The sequence below is a fragment of the Antechinus flavipes genome, chromosome 2 (assembly GCF_016432865.1).
Source record: "Antechinus flavipes isolate AdamAnt ecotype Samford, QLD, Australia chromosome 2, AdamAnt_v2, whole genome shotgun sequence".
NCBI lineage: Eukaryota > Metazoa > Chordata > Mammalia > Dasyuromorphia > Dasyuridae > Antechinus > Antechinus flavipes.
Window position 1 is genome coordinate 439539816 of NC_067399.1, and position 23854 is coordinate 439563669.

At 38.7% G+C, this 23854-nt stretch overlaps 1 protein-coding gene across 1 annotated transcript in view; it reads right to left on the reverse strand.

Annotated features, from left to right (window-relative positions):
* The window catches only part of GGT7 (gamma-glutamyltransferase 7), a 42294-nt gene extending 19819 nt beyond the window's left edge, over positions 1 to 22475 (reverse strand). The window contains exons 1-4 of the mRNA XM_051979165.1: positions 22272 to 22475; positions 4317 to 4549; positions 3697 to 3848; positions 2746 to 2863 (exon numbers count right to left, since the gene is read on the reverse strand). Of these exons, the coding sequence (XP_051835125.1) occupies positions 2746 to 2863; positions 3697 to 3848; positions 4317 to 4549; positions 22272 to 22440 (672 nt within the window). The 5' untranslated portion in view covers positions 22441 to 22475. The remainder of the gene's footprint in view (positions 1 to 2745; positions 2864 to 3696; positions 3849 to 4316; positions 4550 to 22271) is intronic.
* Positions 22476 to 23854: the final 1379 nt, after the last annotated feature.

Sequence of the window (23854 nt, forward strand, 5' to 3'; positions counted from 1 at the left end):
TTCTGATGGAAGTGGATCTCTTCGATAAAGAGAGCTTTAATTGATCAAAGATGGACAGAAGCAGCTACACCCAAAGAAAGAACACTGGGAAATGACTATAAACTGCTTGCATTTCTGTTTTTCTTCCCTGGTTATTTATACCTTCTGAATTCAATTCTCCCTGAGCAACAAGAAAACTGTTCGGTTCTGCAAACATATATTGTATCTAGGATATACTGCAACATATTTAACATATATAGGACTGCTTGTCATCTAGGGGAGGGGGTGGAGGGAGGGAGGGGAAAAATCGGAACAGAAGTGAATGCAAGGGATAATGCTGTAAAAAATTACCCGGCATGGATTCTGTCAATAAAAAGTTATTTAAAAAAATAAATAAATAAATAAAGTAGGGATACTAATGCACTATTTATTGGTGGAGCTGTGAATTAGTCCAAGCTTTCTGGAGAAAAATTTGGAACTTTGCCTAAAGGGTTATAAAGCTGTGCATACTCTTTGATCCAGCAATACCACCATTAGGTATTTTATCTTTTTCTCAGTAATATATAAACAATTTTTTAAAAAAGAATTTGAGCTCTAAATTCTTTCCCTTCCACCTCCTTAAAAAGGCAGGTAATTTGATATAGATTATACTTGCGTAATATTTGTATTTCAAACTGATTTTTTTAAAAAGGAAAAGGAAAAGGACCTATGTGTACAAAAATATCTACAGCCGATCTTTTTGTGGTGGCAAGGTATTGGAAATTGAGGAGATACCCATTGACAAATGACTAAATAAGTAGTAATATATAATTGTCATGGAATGCTATTGTACTCGAAGAATGAAGAGAAGGATAGTTAAAAAAAAAACAAACAAACCTGGCAAGATTTACATGAACTAATGCACTAATAAACTAATGAACTAAAAAAGCGAACAGAACCAGAAGAACATTGTACACAGTATCAGCAATAGTGTATGATGATCTATATTGGACTACTTGCCATCTAGGGGAGGGTGTGGGGGAAAGGAGGGAAAAATGGAACACAAGGTTTTGCAAGGGCTAATATTAAAGAACTGTCCATGTGTATGTTTTGAAAAATAAAAAGCTTTAATTAAAAAATATATGATGATCAACTATGAATGATTTAGCTATTCTCAGTAGTACAATGATTCAAGACATTTCTAAAAGATTCATGATGAAAAATGCTATCCAGAGACAGAGATGATGACATCTAAATGCAGACTGAAGCTTATTTTTTTCCCTTTAACTTTCTTAATTATTCCTGGGTTGATTGATTAGTTGGTTTGGTCTGCATTTTCTTTTGCAATGTGGCTATTATGAAAATGTTTTTGCATGACTGGACATATAGAATCTATATCAAATTACTTGCCTTCTTGAAGAAGGGGAGGAAAAGAATTTACAGCTCAAAATTTTAAAAAATGTTTAAAATTTTGTTTACATGTAATTGAGAAAAAGATAATAATATTAAAAAAAGAATTGAGTAATTCAATAGAGAGTAGACTGGAGTAAGGAGGTACTCGAGAAAGCAAGATCTTACAGAAGGCTATTCCAATAGTCCAAGTGATGAGGGCCTGAACTAGTGTTATGGCTGTATGAGCTAAGACAAGGGGAAACAGATAAGAAATGCTAGAAGGGCAGGAATAACAAAGTTTCACATTGACAAGATAATATAAGTAAGGAGATGGGGATAACACTAAATCCTAGGGGCCCAGTAACATGGTAGTGCCCTCAACAGTAATAGGAAAATTGAGAAGAGGAAATGATAAAGTTCCACTTTGGATATGTTGAGTTTAAGATGTCTTGGACACATCCAATTCAAGTTGTGCAAGAGACTTTTAGAAATATGTGATTATAGCTCAGGAAAGAGATGAAGGCTGGGTATATAAATCTGAGAATTTTCTGCACAGAGATGCTAACTGAACCAAATGAGAGTGTAATGGAAAAAAGATGATGACTTAGGACACTAGCAAAGGAGACAAAGAAAGAGCAGTTGGACACATAAGAAGAAAACCAAGAGGGAACAATTTAACAAAAACTTAGAAAGGGAAGAGTATCTGAAATAAGGTACTCAATGGTATTAAGTACTTTTAAGTGAAAGATCAGGCTAGAGAAAAGGCCATCAGATTTGGCAAGTAAGAGATTATTGGTAGTTTTGGAGACAGCAAGTTTATTTAGTTGAATGAAATCAGAAGCCAGATTACAGAATGTTTAAAGAAAGGGAGAGGGGAGGAAGGGGGAGGCACCAAATGTAGATAACTTTCTCAAGTTTAGCCATATGGAGAGGACATATGTGGGACACGAGCTGATGGGCAGGTAGGAATGATAAGATCAAGTGAGGGGTTTTTGTTTTTGTTTTGAGGGATGGGGAGACATTGGGTATGTTAGTCGGCAGCAGGAAAGGTGCTAGCAGATAGACTGGATATAAGAGAGAAAATGTAAATTATTGGCTAGAGAAGACAGGTAGAGGAAGGGACCCACATGTAAAGAATGTGGCTTTTGCATGGAGAAGAAACACTTCTTCATTTGAGCTTGGAGTGAAGGAGGAGATAGTGAGGGAAAGGGTTTGAATAATGTGAATTGAGGAGGAAGCCAGGCGGGGTCAGCTCACACGAGCCTTGGACACCACAGGTGCCCAGTAGCATGGCACATAGTAAATGTGGAGCAGCCTGGCACATACAGAGTGCTCAGAAATTGATTTCGGTGACAGAAGGGAAGGGGATGGGAGCCCCTCCCCTGCGGCCCCCACCTTGGTCTCCCAGGATCTTTGCAGGGCTTCCTCTCGAAGGGCACCAGGAGCTGTCTCCCGGAAGTCTATCAGGCGGCTCTCATTTCTCCGGATGTCATGGACAAGCATCACTCCACCCCTGGGTGGGAGGGAGGAGAGCAGAAACAGAGGGCAAGGGAATATTCCAATATCCAATACAAGTTGTATCGGAGAACAAGGAGAAATAATGAGTTACCCCCCGTACACATACACACCGTACCCCACTGTCTCCTGGCCCTGCTTCTAAGACACGGGAGGGGTTGGCCAGATTAATAAGGGAGGTGGGGGAAGGGTGCTGGCTCTCTCCAAAGCAGGCCTGAGGAGGTTCTCCCCACCAAGTCACCCAATATTTTAATCCCAGATTAGCAGGAACCGGCCAGAGGAGGGCACTGGGCCAATCCTAGGGGGCCAGAGACTGGGTGCCTGCCAATTTCCTGCACCTGTCCTGGCCCTCGCTCCCACCCCCTGGGGCTGGCTTATGTAAGGGAGAAGACTTTAGACCCTGGACATCAGCTCCCAAATGAGCTGGCTTTTACACCAAGTTCCAATTCTGAAGGGCTGGAGAGGAGTAGCTAAGGCCTACCTGCCCACCCTCCTTCCCGGGAATCTGAACAGGGCTTGTGTACAAGCAAGGGAATGCCCTGGATGATCAGCTGAAAGAGAATAGGGGAGACAACTGGAGGACTCTGGGGGTGCTAATCAGGGAAATGGAGGCTGCTGACAGAGGAATCTGGGGCGGATAATTGGGAGAGCCCAATTATTATTTGGAGAATAATGATGAAGGATCATTGGAGGGACCTGAGGGACTGATTAAGAGACTCTTGGGAGAGCAGTTGGGTCCCTCTTGGGCACTGACTGGAGGATTAGAAATTGGGGAGGAACTAGGATAATTGCGGGAATCTGAGGAGTAAATTTAGATGGAAAGTTACTTACCCACCAAGGCCAGAGCTGTGAGGAGCAACAACGCCAGCACACAAGGCAGCAGCCACGGCAGCATCCACAGAAGAGCCCCCTTTACTCAGGACCTCGATGCCCAGCGCAGTGCAATGGGCAGCATCTGTGACAACTGCTCCTTGGTGAAAGATCTGAGGGAGAAATCGGGGAAAGGAGATTTAAAGGGAGGGACAGGAGCATATTCTTGTGAAATATCTCTTCCTCATACTAATTCTCTATTCTAGATGGTAAAACTGAAGCCAGGGGGGCAGAGGAAAAAACTACCCATGTTTGGGGGTCAAGGATGATCCCAACCTCCTCCTCACCTAGGTAAGTCTCTCTTCCCCTAAAATCTTTCCATGCCTGAGCATAGAGCTGGGCTGGGCACACAGTAGGTGTTTAATAATTGTCTTTTGAACTAAGGTTATTCTGCCAGTTCTTGGTCTCCTCACTATGGCATTCCAACTCCTTCCTTCCAAATATCCTAGTCAGCTCCCTGCCCCTAGATCCCTAGATACCACCCCACCCACAGCCCACTCCTCTCCCTTTAACTCCCACATCTTTTTTCCTCCTTCAGGCCTCCCTGGGTTTTCCCCTAATCTGCCTCTTCCCAGTCTCACCTGGGGATCCCCAAAGTAGATCTGCATGACGAGGGCCACTGTGACCCCGGTGGCAAAGGTGAGGCAGGCTGTGACAATGACGGTGAGCCCATCTTGGCGGCAGGAACACTCTGCTGCAGCTGCAAAGGGGTCCTTGCTGGTCTCCCTCAGAGGGGACCCATCCTGGCTGCCCATCTCTGAAGAGGATGAGGGTAGTTGCTGTAGCCGGGCAGACTTCAGGAAAGAGTCTGGATCTGGGGGACAGAGAGGGTGGGAAGAGAAGGGAGGAGATATTAGAATTCCTCCTGCCCGTTGCGGGCTCCCCTCCTGCTACCCCAAGTCCTCCTTGAGAATTCACTTACATCAGAGAAGCTGCCTTAGGGTGATGCTTCCACTTAGCTCCCAGCAACTGCCTTCTCTGCTTCCTCCTGACTGTCTTTCCCTCCCCTAGCCCTGGTTCCCCCAGTTCTCTAATCCCTAACCTGTATCATCTTTCAGTCTCTTTCTGACGCACTGTTCTAAGATAGGTGGGACCAGGGTTGGCCCCTAAGCCAGACCACCACTTCCTTCCCTTCCAGGAAGTAGAGGTCCAGGATTCTCCCCCTTCCCCAAATCCAGTCATCAACTCACAGGATTATTTTGAGTTGAAAGAGACAAAGCATTTGTTTGATACTTAGTACTACAACTACTAACCCTAATCTACTATGGGACAGACTCTGTGCTAGTACTTTACAAATAATATCTCATCTGATCCTAATAACAATCTGGGAGGTGGTGCAATTATTGTCCCCATTTTACAGTTAAAGAAACAGAGGCAGAGAGAAATAAAGGGACTACCCAGTCACAGAACTAATAAATATGTCCGAGTCTGGAATCCTGACTCCAGTCTATTGCTCTATCTATTGTGCCATTCAGCCACCTCATTCAAATGAGGAAACTGAGACTCACAGAGAAATGATCAGCCCAAGATTACAAAGGTCTTTTCTTCAGTCCCCTGACTTGCTCAGGCTCTGCCTGCTCAAACCCAACAAGGAAAACTCCAGTATCCTGGAAGTGACAGAAAAGATGAAGGAGGGGGAAGGTAGAAAGAAGGCTGGGCCTGTTCTTGTTCTCTACAACCACAGCTGACTGGGAAAAGAAGGCCCTTAGGGAGAAATGGTCATCGCCTTCAGGTAGAGCCAGTAAGCTCAGGGAACAGAAAGGGAGGAGCCTTCAAGGGCTAATCTCCAGCCCCACTCTGTTTGTTTGTTTTTGACATTGTATGTATCATTCTATACTCAAGATCTTTTCTCTCTTTCTAAAGAAAGGAAGAAGATAATATGTCAATATTTCCTCATCCATTCTAGAGCCAAAATTATACACAATAACTGTAACAGTAGAAAGGAAAATAATGCTAAAAAAGAAGCCAAACACTATAATTTTAAGGATCTTTGTTTTTGGTTTCTGTTTGTTTCATTCTGCATCAGTTTATGTAAATCTTCTAAGTCTATGAATTACTTACATTCCTTGTTTTTTAACAAGGGATTCATATTTTATTACATTTATTACATTTGCCATAATTTGTTCAGTAATTCATTCCTCAGGCAGTGAGTGCCCATTTTTCCAGTTTTTGGCTGCCTGAAAAACTGCTAAATATTGTGGCAAACTCAGTACAAGGAATCCTTCTGCTGAGTATCTACCTCAAGGAGGACAAATTCAGAAAGTTCCCAAATATAGAGTATCCCCAAAATCCCCAAAATAGTGCACACTAAGGCTTTTGTTTTAATAGTTTAAAACCAAACTGAGACTTTTAAGCTTTTAAAACAAAAGTCTTACTTGGGATTGAAAGTGCCATCTGCATTCAGAAAGAAAACCATGGAGGCTGAATGTAGATCAAAGCATAGTATTTCCACCTTTTTTTGTTCTTGTTTGTTTGCTTATATATTTTTTTTTCTCGTGACTTCTTCCCATTTGATTTGATTTTTCGTGCATAGCATGACAAATATGGAAATATGTTCTAAAAAATTGGACATATTTAACCTATATCAGATTGTTTGCTGTCTTGGGGAGGCAGGAAGGGAAGGTAGGAGGGAGAAAAATTTGGAAGACAAGGTTTTGCAGAGGTGAATGTTGAAAATTATCTTTGCATGTATTTGGAAAAATAAAATATTATAAAAAAACAAAATTCTTTGCTTGAACTAAGATTTTTGGGTCACACTGTATATGGAAACTTTCTGTCTTTGTTCTTCTTGAGTTACTCAGAAGAATGATCTCTGAGTCAAAAGGTAGAAGTACTTTTATGATTTTTCTAACATTAATCCAAATTATTTTCTGGAATGGATGTATCAATTCACAGGATCACTGACCATATAATAGTATACCTGCCTTTTTCATTATTTATTTATTTATTATTATAGCCTTTTTTTTTTTTAACAAAACATATATATGGGTAGTTGAAAAATTACCCAGAGTCCCTTGCAAAACCCTTCTATTCCAAATTTTTTCCTCTTTTCCCCCACCCCCTCCACTAGATGGCAGGTGATCCAATACATATTAAAATATACGTTAAATCCAACATATGATATATCTGCCTTTTCATAGACCTTTCAACATTACTATTTCCATCTTTTGTATCTTTACTTATTTCTCCAGCTCTGTTCATATCCACCTCTCAAAGACCTGGCTCTATTCACAGCTTGAGTCTGGGGCTAAGTGATAGGATCATTTAACTCTGGAGGGAGCCCTGTTGTTCAATCATTTAAGTTGTGTCTGACTCTCCATGATCCAGTTTGGGGTTTTCCTGGAAGAGATAGGACTAATCTGCCATTCCCTTCTCCCGCTCTGTTTACAGATTAGGAAACCGAGGCAAACAGGACAAAGTGACTCATGCAGGGTCACACAGCCAGTAGGTATTTGAAGCTAATTTGAATTTTGCAAGTTTTCCTGATTTCAGCCTCAGCAATTTCAGCGTCCTATGGCGCCACCTTGCTGCCCTTTGGAGATTATCTAATTCAACCCAATATTATTAAGAAAACTGAGATGAAGGGGAGGAAAAGGGAGAGAGAATGAGAATGGCTTGTTCAGCATCACACAGGTAATTGGCAGAGCCAGGGCTAAAATTTAGGCCCTCTGATTAAATCAGACTTGGACTGTTCAGAACTGATCCATAAGCCAAGCAGTTAGGAACAGTTAGGTGGTACAGTGCATATAGCACAGGCCCGAAGGAGGACCTCATCAAAATCTTGCCTCAGACATTTACTACCCGTGTGATCTTGGGAAAGTCACTTAAACTCAATTACCACCAAAAAAAGCCCCTCCAAAAACAAAGTGGTTGTGTTCTGGGGGACATCAATCTTTCTCCTCTCATCTCTTTAAAAATGGGATCAGTAGAGAAAGAAATCGCTTTGAATCTTGGTTTGAAAGATAAGTTTTGTTAATGATAAACATTATTTATTGTTGCTCAGTTATTTTTTAATTATGTCTGACTCTTTGTAATTCCATTATAGGAGTTTTCCTGGCAGAGGTACTGGAACGATTCCCTTTTCCAACTCATTTTACAGATGAGGAAACTGAGGCAAACAGAATTAAATGACTTGTCCTGGGACACACAGCTAGTCAGTGTCTGAGGCTGGATTTGAACTTAGGAAAAAGAGTCTATCTGTTTCTAGGCCCAGCACTCTATCCACTGTGCCACCTACCTGCCCCTTAAGCACATTAAAGCTCTATTTGTATGTATTTTAGAAATATAAGCTCTATAAATTGGCATATCAAGTAGATAAATGAAATGTTTTACAATATAGTCAATGCATATCACACAATCTGCTGATACTATGCATGGATGCATAAAATACATGAATATTCAGCGTGGCCAGTAGGATAATCTTGATTTCTTCTGGAGGTGAAATGGGGAAGTCAGCTACTGTCCCTTGCCTAAACAGGCACATTCCACAAGAGCGGCATTGATGGTTTCAATAAAAGGATAAAAATAAAAAATTGAGATGGCTCATTGGATACCACCACAGCTTTCTGCAAACTAAGACTTCATCTCTCCAAAAGCCCAGGGAAGACATTGGCCAGCACTCACTGGCCTATGTGGTACCTTGCATTGAGATCCGACTGATCCAAAGCTTCCAGACTGAGATAAATTGAAGCCCAGAGGAAAGTTTCACAGAATTCAAAACCAAAGACTGAGAAAGCATCACTCCAATCTTATAATGTGACACAGGTAGCACTTTTGCTGAATTGATAGCTTTCCTATGAGTGATTTGAAAGTATATTTATTTGCCACAATAAGAGAAGCTACTTAATGAACCAAGAAAAAGTGGAAACAAGAAGGGAGTTATTGGAACAGAAACTATTAAGGGATATAACATAAGACTAAGTCACATAGAGCAGACAATCTCCCAGATCAGGAGTGGCGGTCTCCAGAGAGTCCCGAGTCACAATTCATTCCTGTGCTCCTATGGGATCAAGAAGTTGTCCCCACAGACAGAGAAGAAGAAAGTGGTTATAACAATAGTAAGCTAAATTCAGGAATTACAGATTGAGTTGGTAATTGTTTCCCAATTTCAGCAAATGCTTAACAAGTAGAATCAAAGTCCTGGAAGTCAATTTTTCAAGAGTCCTTAGAGGGATTGGAAAAATGAGGGGAGACTCCCTCCACCAAAAAAAGACTCAGGCTCTGTATTCAGAGAGAATGTTTCTATCTTGCAAAGGGAAGTTATCAAGCAACTGAGCACAGTGGTATAAGCCTGAAATCTCAGCTATTTGGATGCTGAGGCTGGAGAATCTCCTGAGCTCAGGGGTTCTAAACTCCAGTGGGCTATAGCAGATGATGTGCCCCTGGGAGTGTCACAAATCTTTGATTGGTCTCCCAACCCGGAAATTAAAACTTATTATAATTGATTGGGTAAAGTAAGATTGGAGAGGGTTTATGTTGCCTTATAAAAATTGTAATCGGAAAACAATATTTAACACCTCAGTGCCTCCTTTTCCTACAACATTAGCTTACCATTCTTTCCCTGATTGCAGCAGAAACCTGGTTGGAAGTATAGTGTACAGTATGGGATCTGAAGCTGAAGACTATAATAATCTTGATTCAGTAGAAGAGCTGTACAGGAGGGCCATAGCTGTCAAGTTTCCCTCTGCCTCCTCCAAAATGTGTTTGTATTTAATTGTACATATATTGTTTCTTTCCAGTAGAATGGAATTTCTCTGATGACTGGAGCTGGGTTTTTTGTTTGTTTGTTTGTTTGTTTTGTTTTGTTTGTTTTTTATCACTAGAGCTTAGCATGGTATCTGCTTAATAAATACCTGTGGAATGAATAAAATAAACACATCAATGAGGGAGTCCTGGGAGATCCATAGGATCATTCCTGATCTTGTGAATGTGAAAGAGTTCTTTTTTTTTTTTTTTTTTTTTGGTTAATTCCATTTATTTATTTATTTATTTATTTATTTTTTTAATTTTTATTTAATAATTACTTTATATTGACACTCGTTTCTGTTCCGATTTTTTTTTTCCCTCCCTCCCTCCACCCCCTCCCCTAGATGGCAAGCAGTCCTTTATATGTTGGATATGTTGCAGTATATCCTGTGAAAGAGTTCTGCAAGAGTTACCAGGCCTGAGATTTAATGCAATGATTTATATGATCTTTTTTCTTTAATATTCCATTTTACATATTTAGGAAATAGTTTTGATTGTTAGATTTAGTTATTGTGGTAGGATGTTAAGAATTAAGTTTGTTAGGGTCAAAGAATATGAACAGACAATTTTCAGATGAAGAAATCAAAGCCATTTCTAGTCATATAAAAATGCTCTAGAAAAATGTAAATTAAGACAACTGTGAGGTACCACTTCACACCTCTCAAACTGGCTAAGAAATAGGAAAAAATAATGATAAATGTTGGAGAGGGTATGGGAAAACTGGGACACTAATGCATTGTTGCTGAAGTTGCGAAATGACCCAACTATTCTGGAGAACAATTTGGAACTATGCCCAAAGGGCTATAAAATTGTGCATACTCTTTGACCCAGAAGGGCCACTATTAGGTATCTATCCCAAAGATATTATAAAAGAGGGAAAAGGACCCACATGCACAAAAAGGTTTATGGCAGCCCTTTTCTAATGGCAAGGAACTAGAAATTGAATGAATGCCCATCAGTTGGAGAATGGCTGAATAAGTTACGGTGTATGAATATTATGGAAGATTATTGTTCTGTAAGAGATGACCAGCAGGATGAATACAGAGAGACCTGGAGAGATTTACATGAACTGATGATCAGAACCAGGAGATCATTTGTACATGGCAACAAGATTATGTGATGAACAATTATGGTGGCAATCAACTTCCTTTTTTCAACAACACTGTGATTCAAAGCAATTCCAATAGAATTGGAAAATGTCATTTGCATCCAGAGAGTGAACTATGGAATTGAAGGTAGATTGAAGCATAGAATTTTCACCTTTTGTTGCTTGTTTACTTTTTTTTCTTGTGGTTTTTTACCTTTCGGTTTGATTTTTTTTGCACTGCATTACAAATGTAGAAATATGTTTTAAAGAATCGCACATATTTAACCTATATCAGATTGTTTGCTGTCTTGAGGAGGGGGGAGATAAGGAATAGAGGGAGAAAAATTATCAACACAAAGTTTTACAAAAATGAATGCTGAAAACTATCTTTACATACATTTGGAAAAATAAAATACTATTTAAAAAAGAATTAAATTTGTTTACATGTTAAAACAGAGGTCAATATCTTAAATTTTGCAGAGTTTTTAACATGATGGATAGATGCCTACAATGTTGACCATTGGTATGGTGTGATTGGTATGGGCACTATAAACATCAACATGATGACCTTGTCAATCCAAGTGGAATGATACCAATTAGGTTTTATTTTCTGCCAATGTTTGTATTCTATGGAGGTCTGGAGCTACTTCCAGTTCCTAAAATATCAAAATAATTATTTCCAATTAGGGATTTTCCTATGATAGTAGGAATTCGCTGTTGGAAGAGATAATGAGGAGAAAACGTAATAATATTGAGCCAGGAAAACCTACATTTAAATGCTACCCTTGACACATATTGGCTATGTGATCCTACATAAATCCCTTAGTCTCTCTGTTCTACATAGCTCTCTAAAACTATATAAATTACAGAGAAGGTAATCTCCACCTGGAAGTTCTCTATAGTAAGGATATCAAGGTCCAGTCCCTATCCCTATCCCCATCTCTACTAAGCATTAGTCCTACGGATATAAATACCACATATGTAACCACAGATGGCTCTGAAAGGACCAGGGTGAAAGCAGCCTCTTAGAGGCAAAAGTATTCACTGAAAGCTTTTGGGTATCACTGATTGCATAACAGTCACTTTTCATGTAGACTAAACAAGTAGGAACAGGAGAAGGACTACTGGTTCTCCATATGGACTTTGCAAAATGCGTATGTATAATGGGGAAGAAAAGGGAGAATATGAAGGATACCTGGATCCAAACAATTCAGAATGCTAAGTTTATACATATATATAACATTTAAGATTGATCAGTACTGCTGTATTCAATAAGTTATGTTTGATTATTTTACTTTGCAATGTTTTTGATGGTCCATAATGATGAATTTTCATATCCACTCAGCTACTACTTTTGCTTATAACATTTGAATAGTCAACTTGCCCAATGGAACAACCTAAACAGATGATGTCAGGTGATACAATGGATAGAATTTTGGACTTGAAGTCATGAAAAACTAATAATAATAATGATAGCTTTTATATAGCACCTACATGTGCCAGGTACTTTGCTAAATGTTTTACAATTACTATCTCATTTTATTCTTACAATCATCATAGGAGCTAGGTGCTATTATTATCCCCCTTTATAGATGAGAAAACCAAGGCAGAGAGTGACTTGCCCAGAATCACACGGCTAGTTTAGTTCTCCTAGACTCCAAGTCCTATGCTGTAGCTACTGTGCTACCTAGCTGTATTAATCTTTTCAGCCAATAGTGATTGACTGGCTCACTCAGCTCAAGATTCACACCTAGAAGTGTCTAATAAATCATCTGGCCAAATGGGAGAGTACGCAACCTTACAAACCCACATAAATGATCTCTTTCCTGTACTGATAACTATCTAATAATATTTGAACAAGACATAAAAATATATGCATGCATACACACATGTTTGATCTATCTATTCTCTTTTAGAAGTCGGAACTCCATCCAATGATAGATTATAAATTAGAGGCTCATAGAATTAAGAGTCAGAAGGAACCTCAGAATTCATTAAGTCCAACTTGCTCATTTTATGGATGAGGAAACAGTACCACAAAGGTTCTGTCTTGCCCAAGATCACTCGGGAATAAGTGGAAGAGCTAGGTTTTGAACCTATACCCTTATCCATGGCTTGCCCATTCTGGTTCTTCTCCATTACCTCCCTTAATAATAATTGATATTTATATGATACTTTTTTGTATTATTAGAAACAATATTTCTATTATTTTATGTAAAATATATTATTTCATTTTTCACAAAAATCTACCTATAATGCTGGGGATCTTATTCTAGATATCTTGACATTGTCTGGATATCAGTGGAGTACAAGAACTGTCATCACCTTGCTCTTGTTATAATGATCAGACCATCTTTTTTCTGTTTTTCTTTTTTTTTCTTTTTCTATATAATTCTGTAATGATATCCTTTATATCACTTTTCCTGCACAATTCTTGTGTTGGCAATGGTTTACATCTTGCTCATGTGTACTACATTCCTCTCCACTGACCCTGCATTTTAATTCTTCAGAAACTGTGGCATCCTAGGCTCATGGTCATACTGCATCATGGAAAAAATACTACTATTAAAAAAGATGAACCACTGCTTCAGAGAATAGCTTCAGGTATTTAAAAACATTGCCACCTCCCAAAAGCAATACAACCCATTCTCCTCCCCTAGTCCAATTCTGAGTTCCTTTCACTGACCACCTGTGGCATCTATGATGCTATGTGAACTGATGGCTCTTCATGGACTGTCCATCTAAATGTGTATCACAATTTAGACAATGGACACTTATCGTCAACTTGTAGATAATTAAGTTGAACTCTTTAGCATGACTGTGGAGTTCATTTAGGAAACTGCCATGCTCCAGGCTTCGATGCAAGCAGAAAATGTCACACACACACAGAAGCATCTGAGGAACCTCACTATCCATGGGGAATCCGTCTTTCATTTAGATTTGAACTGAATACATGCCATGATTCTGGCAAACGCTTTTGGTGTACAGATATCTCCCTATTTAATGCCTCTTTTGATGTTAATAATTTGAAGGTCATATAGCAAAGTGATTCCTATTAAATCATTCAAGCATGTGTATGTATATATGTATATATTTTCAAGTCTCTCATGGATGCTTTGGAGATTTGAAGGTGAGGATGATGGTTGCTTTTAATAGCAGAAATCTAAGAGTTTATAAACCAAGACAATTGGGATTTTTAGAGGTTCAGGCTTCTTTAAACCAGTACATATAGACTGTTGGAAGCTATGATATAAAATCACAAGAGACTTGGAGGAGTCAATGAGAACTTTTATATCTCATTCTTTGCCTCAATGTATCTTCCTCAAAGACTGTATTTTCAAAATATATAACCACAGAATGTTTAGGTTAAACAGATGCAACTTTGCACAAGGGAGCAAACAGGGAATGTTAAAAGTTGAGTAATTTCCCAAATGCAATCCATCCTACTCTCTTCTCCTATTCTAGGCAAATCCATTTTCCATTTGCAGTGCCTCTCCCAGGTATGCACTAATTAAGTTTAATGGACCTATTTGTCACAATCTGGACTATAAGAATTTTCCAACCATTTAATTTTTCCTGGGTGGATTTTTGGAAAATCAGAATCTCATTGAGGAGGTCTTGTAATGTTCTAGAATTTGATGTAATCAGTTCAGTGTCATCTGAAAAAAAGAAGAAGAAAAAAAGGAAAATCTGGGGGATCTCACCATCTATAAAGAAATCTTTCATTTGAACTTTGTACAAGATATCCTCTGTGTCAATGGCTACTAACTTTGTTAAAGATGAATTTATGTATTACTTAGTATCAATAATCATGAGGGTGACTGCATATTGTTATCTCTGTGTTTATATTTAATAAAGTGTAATACATATGGGAAGTAAAATGGATAAATTTGAATACGTGAAATTAAAAAGGGTTTACACAAACAAAATCACAGTCAAAATTAGGAGAAAAACAAGAAGCTGGAAATGATTTTCACAGCAAATTTCTCTGATAAAGAACTCATTTCTCAAATATATAGAAAACAAAGTCAAATTTATGAAAACAAGAATCATTTCCCAATTGATAAATTGTCAAAGGATATGAATAGGCAATTTTCAAAAGAAACCAAAACTGTCTATAGTCATATGAAAAAATACTCTAAAGCACTATTGATTAGAGAAATGCAAATTAAAACAACTCATATCTATCAGATTGGCTAACATAACAGAAAAGGAAAAAGACAAATTCTGGAGGAGAAATGGAACATATGCATTGTTGAAGGAGTTTGAACCATTCCAAAGAACAATTTGGAACAGTGCCCAAAGGGCTACAAAATTCTGCATTTCCTTTGATCCAGCAATAACACTAGTAGGTCTGTATCTCAAAGAGATCAAAGAAAAGAAGAAGCTTTTATACAAAAATATTTTTAGCATTCTTTTTGTGGTGGCAAAGAACTGGAAACTGAAGGGCTGTCCATCAATTGGGGAATGGCTGAACAAAAGATGGTATATGATTGTGATGGAATACTATTGTGCTCTAAGAAATGAAGAGCAGGATGATTTCAGAAAAACTGGAAAGACTTATACAAACTATGCAGGGCAAAGGGAGCAGAACCAGAAGAACACTATATACACTAACAATAATATTGTACAATGATCAACTTTGAATGATTTAGCTATTCTGATCAAGACAATGATCCAAAACAATTCCAAACGACCTGGGATGAAAAATGCTATTTACCTTGAGAAAGAAACTGACAAATTCTGAGCACAGGTTGAAGCATATTTTTTATTCAGTTTCATTATTTCTCTTGCTTTTTTGCATTTTTTTTTTTACAACATGACTAACATGGAAATAATGTGCATGATTTCACATGTATAATTGATATTATATTATTTGCCTTCTCAATGGGTGAGGTGGGCAGGGTGAAAATTTGAAATTCAATTTTTAAAAAATGAATTTTAAAAATAAAAAATTATAACTGGGAATACTTAACAACAAAAATAAAAAATACAATTTAATAAGTAAAACAAAGTATCATGTATGATCCTAACATATGCTTAACAGAAAGAATTGGAAACAAACTGGGTACCCATCAGTTGGGGAGTGGTTGAAAAAAACCACACAGGGAGTGGGATATGTGAATGTAATTGAGCAAAGAACTGGAAATTCAGAGAGAGTCTATCAGTTGGGAAATGAACTAAAAAAATTTTGGTATATAAATGTGATGGAGTGTTTTTGTGCGATAAGAAATGAGGACCGAATTCAGAGAAACCTGTAAAGACTTTGTATAAATTGATGCAAAGTGAAGTACCTAAAAGTAGGAGAAGAATTTATAAAATAATGATATTGTAAAGACAAACATTTTTCAAAAATTTAAGAACTCTGAGCAATGTCACAATCAACCATGATTCCAGAAGACTGATGATGAACTATGCTTCCCACTTCCTGACAGAGTAATGACAGATTCATGATGCAGAATTAGATAGACATTTTTGAACATGAACAATGCTGCAATTTGTTTTTCTTAACTATACACATTATAAGAGGTCTTGTTTTTTCTTTTTTTTCCCTTTTAAACTGGGTGGTAGATGGAAAGAAAAGTAAATGCTTGGTAATTTAAAAATAAAATTAATGGAAAGTAATAAATTATTATTGTTTTTATAAGAAATAATGGAAAGAAAAATAAATGCTTGGTAATTTAAAAATAAAATTAATGGAAAGTAATGAATTATTATTGCTTTATAAGAAATAATAAAAAAATAACAAATATTAAGAATTCAGAGAATCTTGGGAATACTCAAATGAACTGATACAGAATGAAATGAGTAGAACCACAAGAACAAATTATGATAATGATAATAATACGAAGGAAAATAACCCTGAAAAATTTTAGAATACTGATCAATGCATGATCAATAATGCCAAGTTTGATGAAGCATGTCTCCCACCTCTTGGCAGGGAGGTGATGGATGAGAATGAGGCACATATTTTCAGATATGATCAAAGTGTTTATTTGTTTTGCTTAAAAACGCTTATTTGTGACAAGGGAAGACTTCTTTTGGGGTGAGTAAATGGAGTGAGTTGGTGAGAAATGAAAGAGATGAAAAAAACAAAAGAAGAGGAGAGCTTATGTAGGAGAGACTCCTTACTAGAAGACAGGCTTTTAGGTTCTCTTAATGAGTCCTATCTTTTTTTTGTAACCAACAAACAATATCACTGCATGGTAGCTTATGTTTCTTCATTTTTCAGTCAAATGCATAATTATAAAAATGCAATCTGATTGCAATCCTTTGGAAAAAGCATGCCCTTTCCCTTCTTTTTCTATCAAGAATATAAAGATTTTAAAAAGATGACAAAGTAAGCAAATACATCTGTTTATGTACTCTCAATTTTTATATATTAATATATCAATGAAACAATGAGATAGTGAAGTAAATAGAGCATCAGGAAGATCTGAGATCAAATTCAGTCTCTAACACTAATTGTGTGACCCTATACAAATATCCTTGGTTTTCCTCAGTTCCCTCATCTGTAAAATGAGGATTATAATAGCATCTACTTTCCAGGGTTGTTGTGAGGTTCAAGTGAGATAAAAATTATAAAGTGCTTAACACAGTGCCTAGCACATAGTAAATATGATATAAATGTTAGATATTTTTATTATTATAATACATGATTTTTTTTTTTTCGAGACTAGTTCTCATTATCTTACCCAGGCTAGAAGTGAAGTAGCTAGCTATGGGGCTCATCCCAAACAAAAGCTTTGACTTTCTCCCTTCATTATTAGAGTCCAAATGTAGCTGTTCCCTTGACACTGATGATGAAAATAGATTAGTACAGAAATACAGACAAATTTGTTCCATTTTCCATCTATTTTTTTCATCCTTGAATGATTTTAGAATACAGAACTTATTTGGGTATCCTATCAAGCTTTCCATAGGAGGACAAAACTTTTTAAAAATCATAATAGCTTACATTTAGATAGTCCTTTGTAGCTCACAATTTATTATTAAATCTGTTATCTCCTTTTAGCCTCACAACAACCTGTGAGAGAACTGCTATATTTATTTTTATCCTCATCTTAGAGATGAGAAAATTGATACTCAGAGAGGGAATGTCCATAGCAGAGCAAGATGGAAACCCATATGTCTTTATCCAAACATCTTTACTCTTTACCACAGAGAAAAAGTATGGTGTAGTGGGAAGAACTCTCTGTCAAAAGTCTAGGTTGACACTAAATAATTATGTGATCTTGAGCAAGTGCCTTCTCTCAGGACCTCAGTTTCCTTCTTTGTAAAATGATGAGTAGGTAGATCCAAGATGAATCAGAGGAGGAGAGGGAAATTATGGAGGGAGGATCTGGTAAACTGTCAGATTATCTTCGGTATAGAAAAAATTCGGGATGGTTTCTCAGAATAAACATATTACAAATCCGTGTGAATTTCCTCACAGAAATGGAGAAGGAAAACAAGGAAAGTGGAAGAGTTTTTTTCCTTAGAAGTAAGCAGGCAGCTTAAAGTATGTCCTATTACTGATAGAGGCTGCCTGAAAGAGTACTTTTGGTGGAAAAATTGTCCTGAAGGCCCTAAATAGATTCCAGGCCAAGAGAATTTTTACTTTCAAATTGAAGGATACAGAATAAGTTAATAAAATCTACATTATATTGGGGGCAGACTAGGTTTACTAATTGAAAACATTTAAGAGTTATTTAAAGGTACCTCTTTCAAAATTGGTCTAAATTGTGTACCATCTTAAACATATACTAACTATATATAACATCAGATTTTTTTTGTGTTAATTGGTTTTGCTGAAATTTTTCTTTTCTTCCTCTTTTTAAAAATTCTTTGTTAGAATAGGTGACTCAGAGAGAGAGATATGGGGGAAATCTCAGTGATGCTAAAACAAAAGATATCAAAAATATATTCAAAAGAAAATATAATAATAAATGGCATCCTTAGCTACTTTGATAAAGAGAGTTTTTTTTTCCTATAGTGTGATGAAACGTATATAGTTTTGTTTAGCATACAAGGCTATTCAAATATCTGAATTCAACAAAGATTTTCTGCTTGTACCTCCTTCCATCTAGTGTATCATTTTTTGGACTGTCATTGCTGTGCCATTTAATGTTAGTGGCTTGGTAAAATTATCCCTTTAAATTTATCCATGAAAGAAGTCAGTGTTCCCATGCCTAGGTCAATACGGATAAGATGCAGTTCATTTCTGAGAGCCTTAAAGACTGCTTAAATTTACCCCCTCTTACTCAGGGTGCCCACCTGGTCCTAGTGCTGCATCTATTCAAGATATGGATAGATAAATGGCATGACATCAGCCTCTTGTTCACTTACTGGATAAGCATTCACTAGTCACCAGTAGAGAGGACAAGGCTTATACAAAGTCCTATAGAATTTTAGAAGTGCAGAGCCTATTTCCTGCCTTGAAAGACTTTATAAACTCATCCTCTTTTCTGTAATTATTCATATTTCTTCTTCAGAATCAGGATAGTCTGAGTGGAATGCTCTTAGATGTAGGCATTATTTCTTTCCCCTTGGAGTCAGGACTTATTGAGGGTGGGGTCAAATCTCTCCTTTAGAAAACCCCTAAAGATGGAGACCATTTCTTCCCCTAGCCTGCAGGGGCATTTTTTTGGCCTCTGAGGAACAAAGCCTGAGAACTCGGGATCTAAAAACCAAAGAGACAGGTTTTGGACTATAGTCATAGCTCTAAACTCTGAGTAGATTCTCCAAAACTTGGGGATTACATCCAACTTAAGAGTTTTTTACATTAGGCCATCTATGTCTCATTAATTCTGACCAGGAGACTTAGATTTGTTGAGCATCATGCAAAATATATGCACTAGTACTTAGGTATCCATCCTGAAGCTCTCCTAAAGGCCTAGGATTCAAGAGGAACATTCTATTTAAAGTTACCAAAGCATTTTAGGGGAACCAGCTGTCTTCTGTTCAGGATAAGGTTGGTATTTCTTGAATTTCTCAATCTGTCCTGTGGCACTACCTACATGGTTGCTTGGCTTTGAAAACCTTCTTCCTCTGTCATTTATAGAACTAGAGATTCTCAGAGTTAAATGAGACCTCAGAATCACCCTAGTCCAATGTTTCCTGACAAATAATTTTTTCTACATTATCACCAACAAGTATTCCCAGGGCAGCCCATTTACTTGTGAACAGCTCTATTATTAGAACGTTTTTCCTTTACATTAAATCTTAAATTTGCTTCTCTGCAATTTTCAATTGTTACTGCTCCTAATTTTGCTTTTTGACTAAGAAAAACAGGTCTGATCCCACTTCCACTCCCTTCCACCTACTCAAGTCTGCTCTCCTCCAGGGTAAATATTACCACTTCCTTCAAAAGATGTACTAGCATTGAGCTCTTTCACCTATTCCAGCTGCCCTCTTGTGGATGGTCTCTAATTTATGAATGACTTTAATTAAGGCACCCAGAACTAAACACAGTCTCCTAAATATGGTCTAACTAGGATAGGGGATAGTGGGACTATGACCTTCGTAGGCTTGGTGGTCACTCTACTTCTCTTAATGAAGCTTAAAATCACATTATCTTTCTTGGGCCACAACATCACAATGAGCTTTCAATCCATTCCGACCCTCTAAACTTTCAGGGACTATGTTTCCACTTGAAGTTCTTCCTCCAATCCAACACATTCAAGTGGATAAAACTCCTGGGGAGAGGAACTGACTCACAATTTCCTAGCCCTTTACAGGGCTGGCACTCTGACCTTCTTCCAATAAGCCATAAGAAATAGGAGAGAGGTGTGACTGGTTTGAGATTTGACAACACCAATATCTACTGCTGGGAAAGGTTTAGACTGAAAGAGTTCCTCTATCTAAGAGGATAAATATAAATTTGAGCAAACTTTTAGATTTAGGAAAGGAAGCAGGGTCAAAGAAGGAGGTTCTGACTTAAGGGACATAGATGGAAATAAAGGAAGCTGGAGACTCAGGATTCTGGGGACCTGAGGTGTTGTGAGACAGGATTTTAAAAACTAGGCAATGGAGGACTGGAACTGGAGATTCTCTTTTGGGTCAGAGTCTACTTTGGTTGAGATAGAAGGAGCTGTGCAATCAGTGACACAGTGAACTAGGTATCTAAGGATCCAAGGGATTTAGGATTGGAAGGCTGTGGTCACCTGGACTTGATGACAGTGACAAAGAGATTTGGTATGGAGAGGATGAGAAAGCGGTAGCTGGGACGGCAAAGTTGATGCCTGAAAGGCCAGCACTGGGAACATTGAGACAGATCAGGCTAGAGATTCAGGGACACACAGAGAACAGGGGATGATGAGCATAGGAGACTGGAAGAATGAAATTGGAAAGGGTGAAAAAGAGAAAACTTGAATTGGGATGTTAAGAGAGAGGAGGCTGGGATGCAGAAGTTTGGGTTTGAAGGAAGGGGAAGCTGGGACAGAACAGATGAGGGACACAAAAGTCTGGGGGCAGGGGAAAATGGAGAGATAGGCTAAGAATGAAGAAACGGAATCAGAAAGGCCCAATGAGGCTTGCTGGATCAGGATGGGAAGAACAATTGAGTGCTTGGGGGGTGAAAGTGGATCCCAAAGGGAAGGTCTACTATTGGAAGGATGCCTCACAGAGAGGAAGTGATTCTTCTTTTTAAGGAGTCATAGGAAATAGGAGAAAGATGGAGAGAACTGGGCCATATGGAAAAGTGTAGAAAACCAAAGATGGGGCTACCAAGATACAAAACCTTCCAACTTCCTTGAGCTCCTCTCTGCTTTCCCAATCTCCTACTTCCTTAAGTTTTGTGGGAATAGAAGAAATCTGCCTGGTAATCAGAGCTGTGTTGGGGGAACAGGAAAGTTCAGGTACTTATTTCTTTCTGAATCCCAAGAGGGTACTAGATAGTGGAATGACTGTGGGAAGTCTCAGATAACTATGTTGATTTCATTCAAAATAATTAATCTAATGAAAAAAGATAGGAGACAGTTTGGGGAAGAGGGTGCCAGACTACCCATTGAATGCTGAAGAACCCGGAAAAGAGAGAACACTCCAAGGACCTTGAGAGGTCATCGAATGCATCCCCCTGTTTTCTAGTAAGCCGCTGGAGACCTAAGAAAACCTAATAAATTTCCCCTTCCCTTCCAGGTACCGAGTTCCATCTCCCTCCACCCCCACATACACCCTGCTGTCAATTTTTCCCAGACCTAATTTCCCCAGATCTTATTTTCTCCTGCTACAGTCCTGGTCTCTTCTCTCCTTCCCTGCCCTGCTCCGTCCTGGAGAAAGGGACAAATCTGGGCGCTCTCCTCAGCTTGTCCTGGTGGTAGAAATATACTTCTCTTGCCAATATTCCCCCCCCCCCAAAAAAAGGAACCCGTTGCAATTTTCTGCCCCTGGATCCATGATAGAAGTGTGGAAGCAGGGGGATGGGAGGAGATGTGGGGAGGAGGAGGGGAAGGGAGATGGGGAGGGTTGAATCAGAGGAAGGCAAGGAGGGGGATGCGGATAAGGGATGGAGGACAGATTGAGATGGGGATGGAAGCAGAGAGGATGAAGGAGAAGCCGAGAGGAAGAGACAGAGGTGCAGTTCGGGGAGCGAGGGTTAGAGGAGGGCGAATAGTGGGAGGATGAATAGGACCGGGATGCAGAGATGGGCCCGCGGTGCTGCAGTCGGTCCAGGTCAGCCGCGGTGGGTCGTGGTCAGTCCCGGCTCCGCTGGGCCCTCCCTCACCTGTGTCTGGGTCCCCCAAGAACGCGTCTTCGTCCTTGCGGCAGCGCAGCGGGACGGCAGGAGCCGGCTCATCCTCCGGCAACCGAGGGAAGCTTGTGATGCTCATGTAGTCCACCGGCGAGTACGCGCCCAAAGCGCTCTCCTGGCTAGCCTCCTTCTCCGCCGCCATCCTCACCCTAATCTGCCCCAGCAGCGCAGCGGCGGAAGTGACTGCGGGGCCTGGGCGAAGGGGTGGGGGATGGGGAGCAAGGAGGGGGCGGGGTTTGTGGTCGGGGGCGGGGCCTGAGGCCCTTGGTTGGGGGCATAAGGTAGATGCCCCCACTAAGTGGGGCTGTGTTCCAAGTTGACCCTGAGTCTGAGTGGCTGTCATGCCCAGGTAGAGCCTTGGAGTTGGGCAATGAAGGACAGTGGAGAAGAAGAGATGGAATAGGTTACTTTCAGGAGGGTCCCTGATCCCAGGAGGTGCCCAGTAGATCATGCTCCTTTCTCCATGGCTTTCTCCTAGTTGCTGCCAATACCCATTAATCTTTCATTTCTGTTTCTCACTCATTGGAAACCATTATAATTGGCATTTCATTTGGTTTTTTCGCTCTCTTCAGATTTCCATTCTCATCTTTATCCTTAGGCCTAATTCCAATTCTAGTCCTATCCCCAAATCTATTCCCATAACTCTTTCCTTATCTTCCATCTCCATACCTATGTCTATTGGTATTTTTATACCAATCTCTACCTCCATTCCCATCCCCATCCCCATCTTCTATCCTCCATTTCATTCTTATTGTGGGTCATAGATTTAGAGCTGGAAGGGATCTTTGAAGTCATCTTCTGCAATACATTCATTTTATGATGAGGAAATTAGAGAGACATTAATTAACTTGCCCAAAGTCATATATGTAGTAAGCAGAAAAGGCAGCATTTAAACCTAGATGTCCTGACTCCATATTCAGTGCTTTTCTCGTTACACAATGCTTCTGGCCTTCCTTCATCCCTAATTTTAACCTTATCCTCAATTGCATCCCCATCCTAATTCTCATCCCCATTCTTGGTATAACATATAAATTAATAAAGGAAAAATTAACTGAATTTCTAAAAGATATAGTAACAAAATAACAGTAGGAGACTTTAATATTCTTCTTCCAGAGTTGAAAAAATCTAATAGAAAGGGAACATATAGAATTGAACAAAGTGTTGAGGAATTTAGAATTTACAAAAGATGAAGAATTCTGGATGGGACTGCTAGATAGCATATTTATATTATATTAGTAACATGACATATTTTCAAAAAGAGACCATTTGTTAGGGAGCAAAGAAATTGCAAATGTAAAAAAAGTGAGAAATAAGCATATCCTTTACAAAACATAATGAAATTTAAATAGTATTCAATATAGAGAACACAAACAAAAGATGCAACCTACGTGCAGACTTAAAAATGAAATCCTAAGAAGTCAAAAAACAAATCATAAAAACAATTAATAATGGGAAAGACAATAGTAATGAAAACATAACAAATTTCTGGGGTACAGCTAAAATTAAAAATTATATTCTTATAAAAAATACATATTTACTGCAACACACTTGAAAAG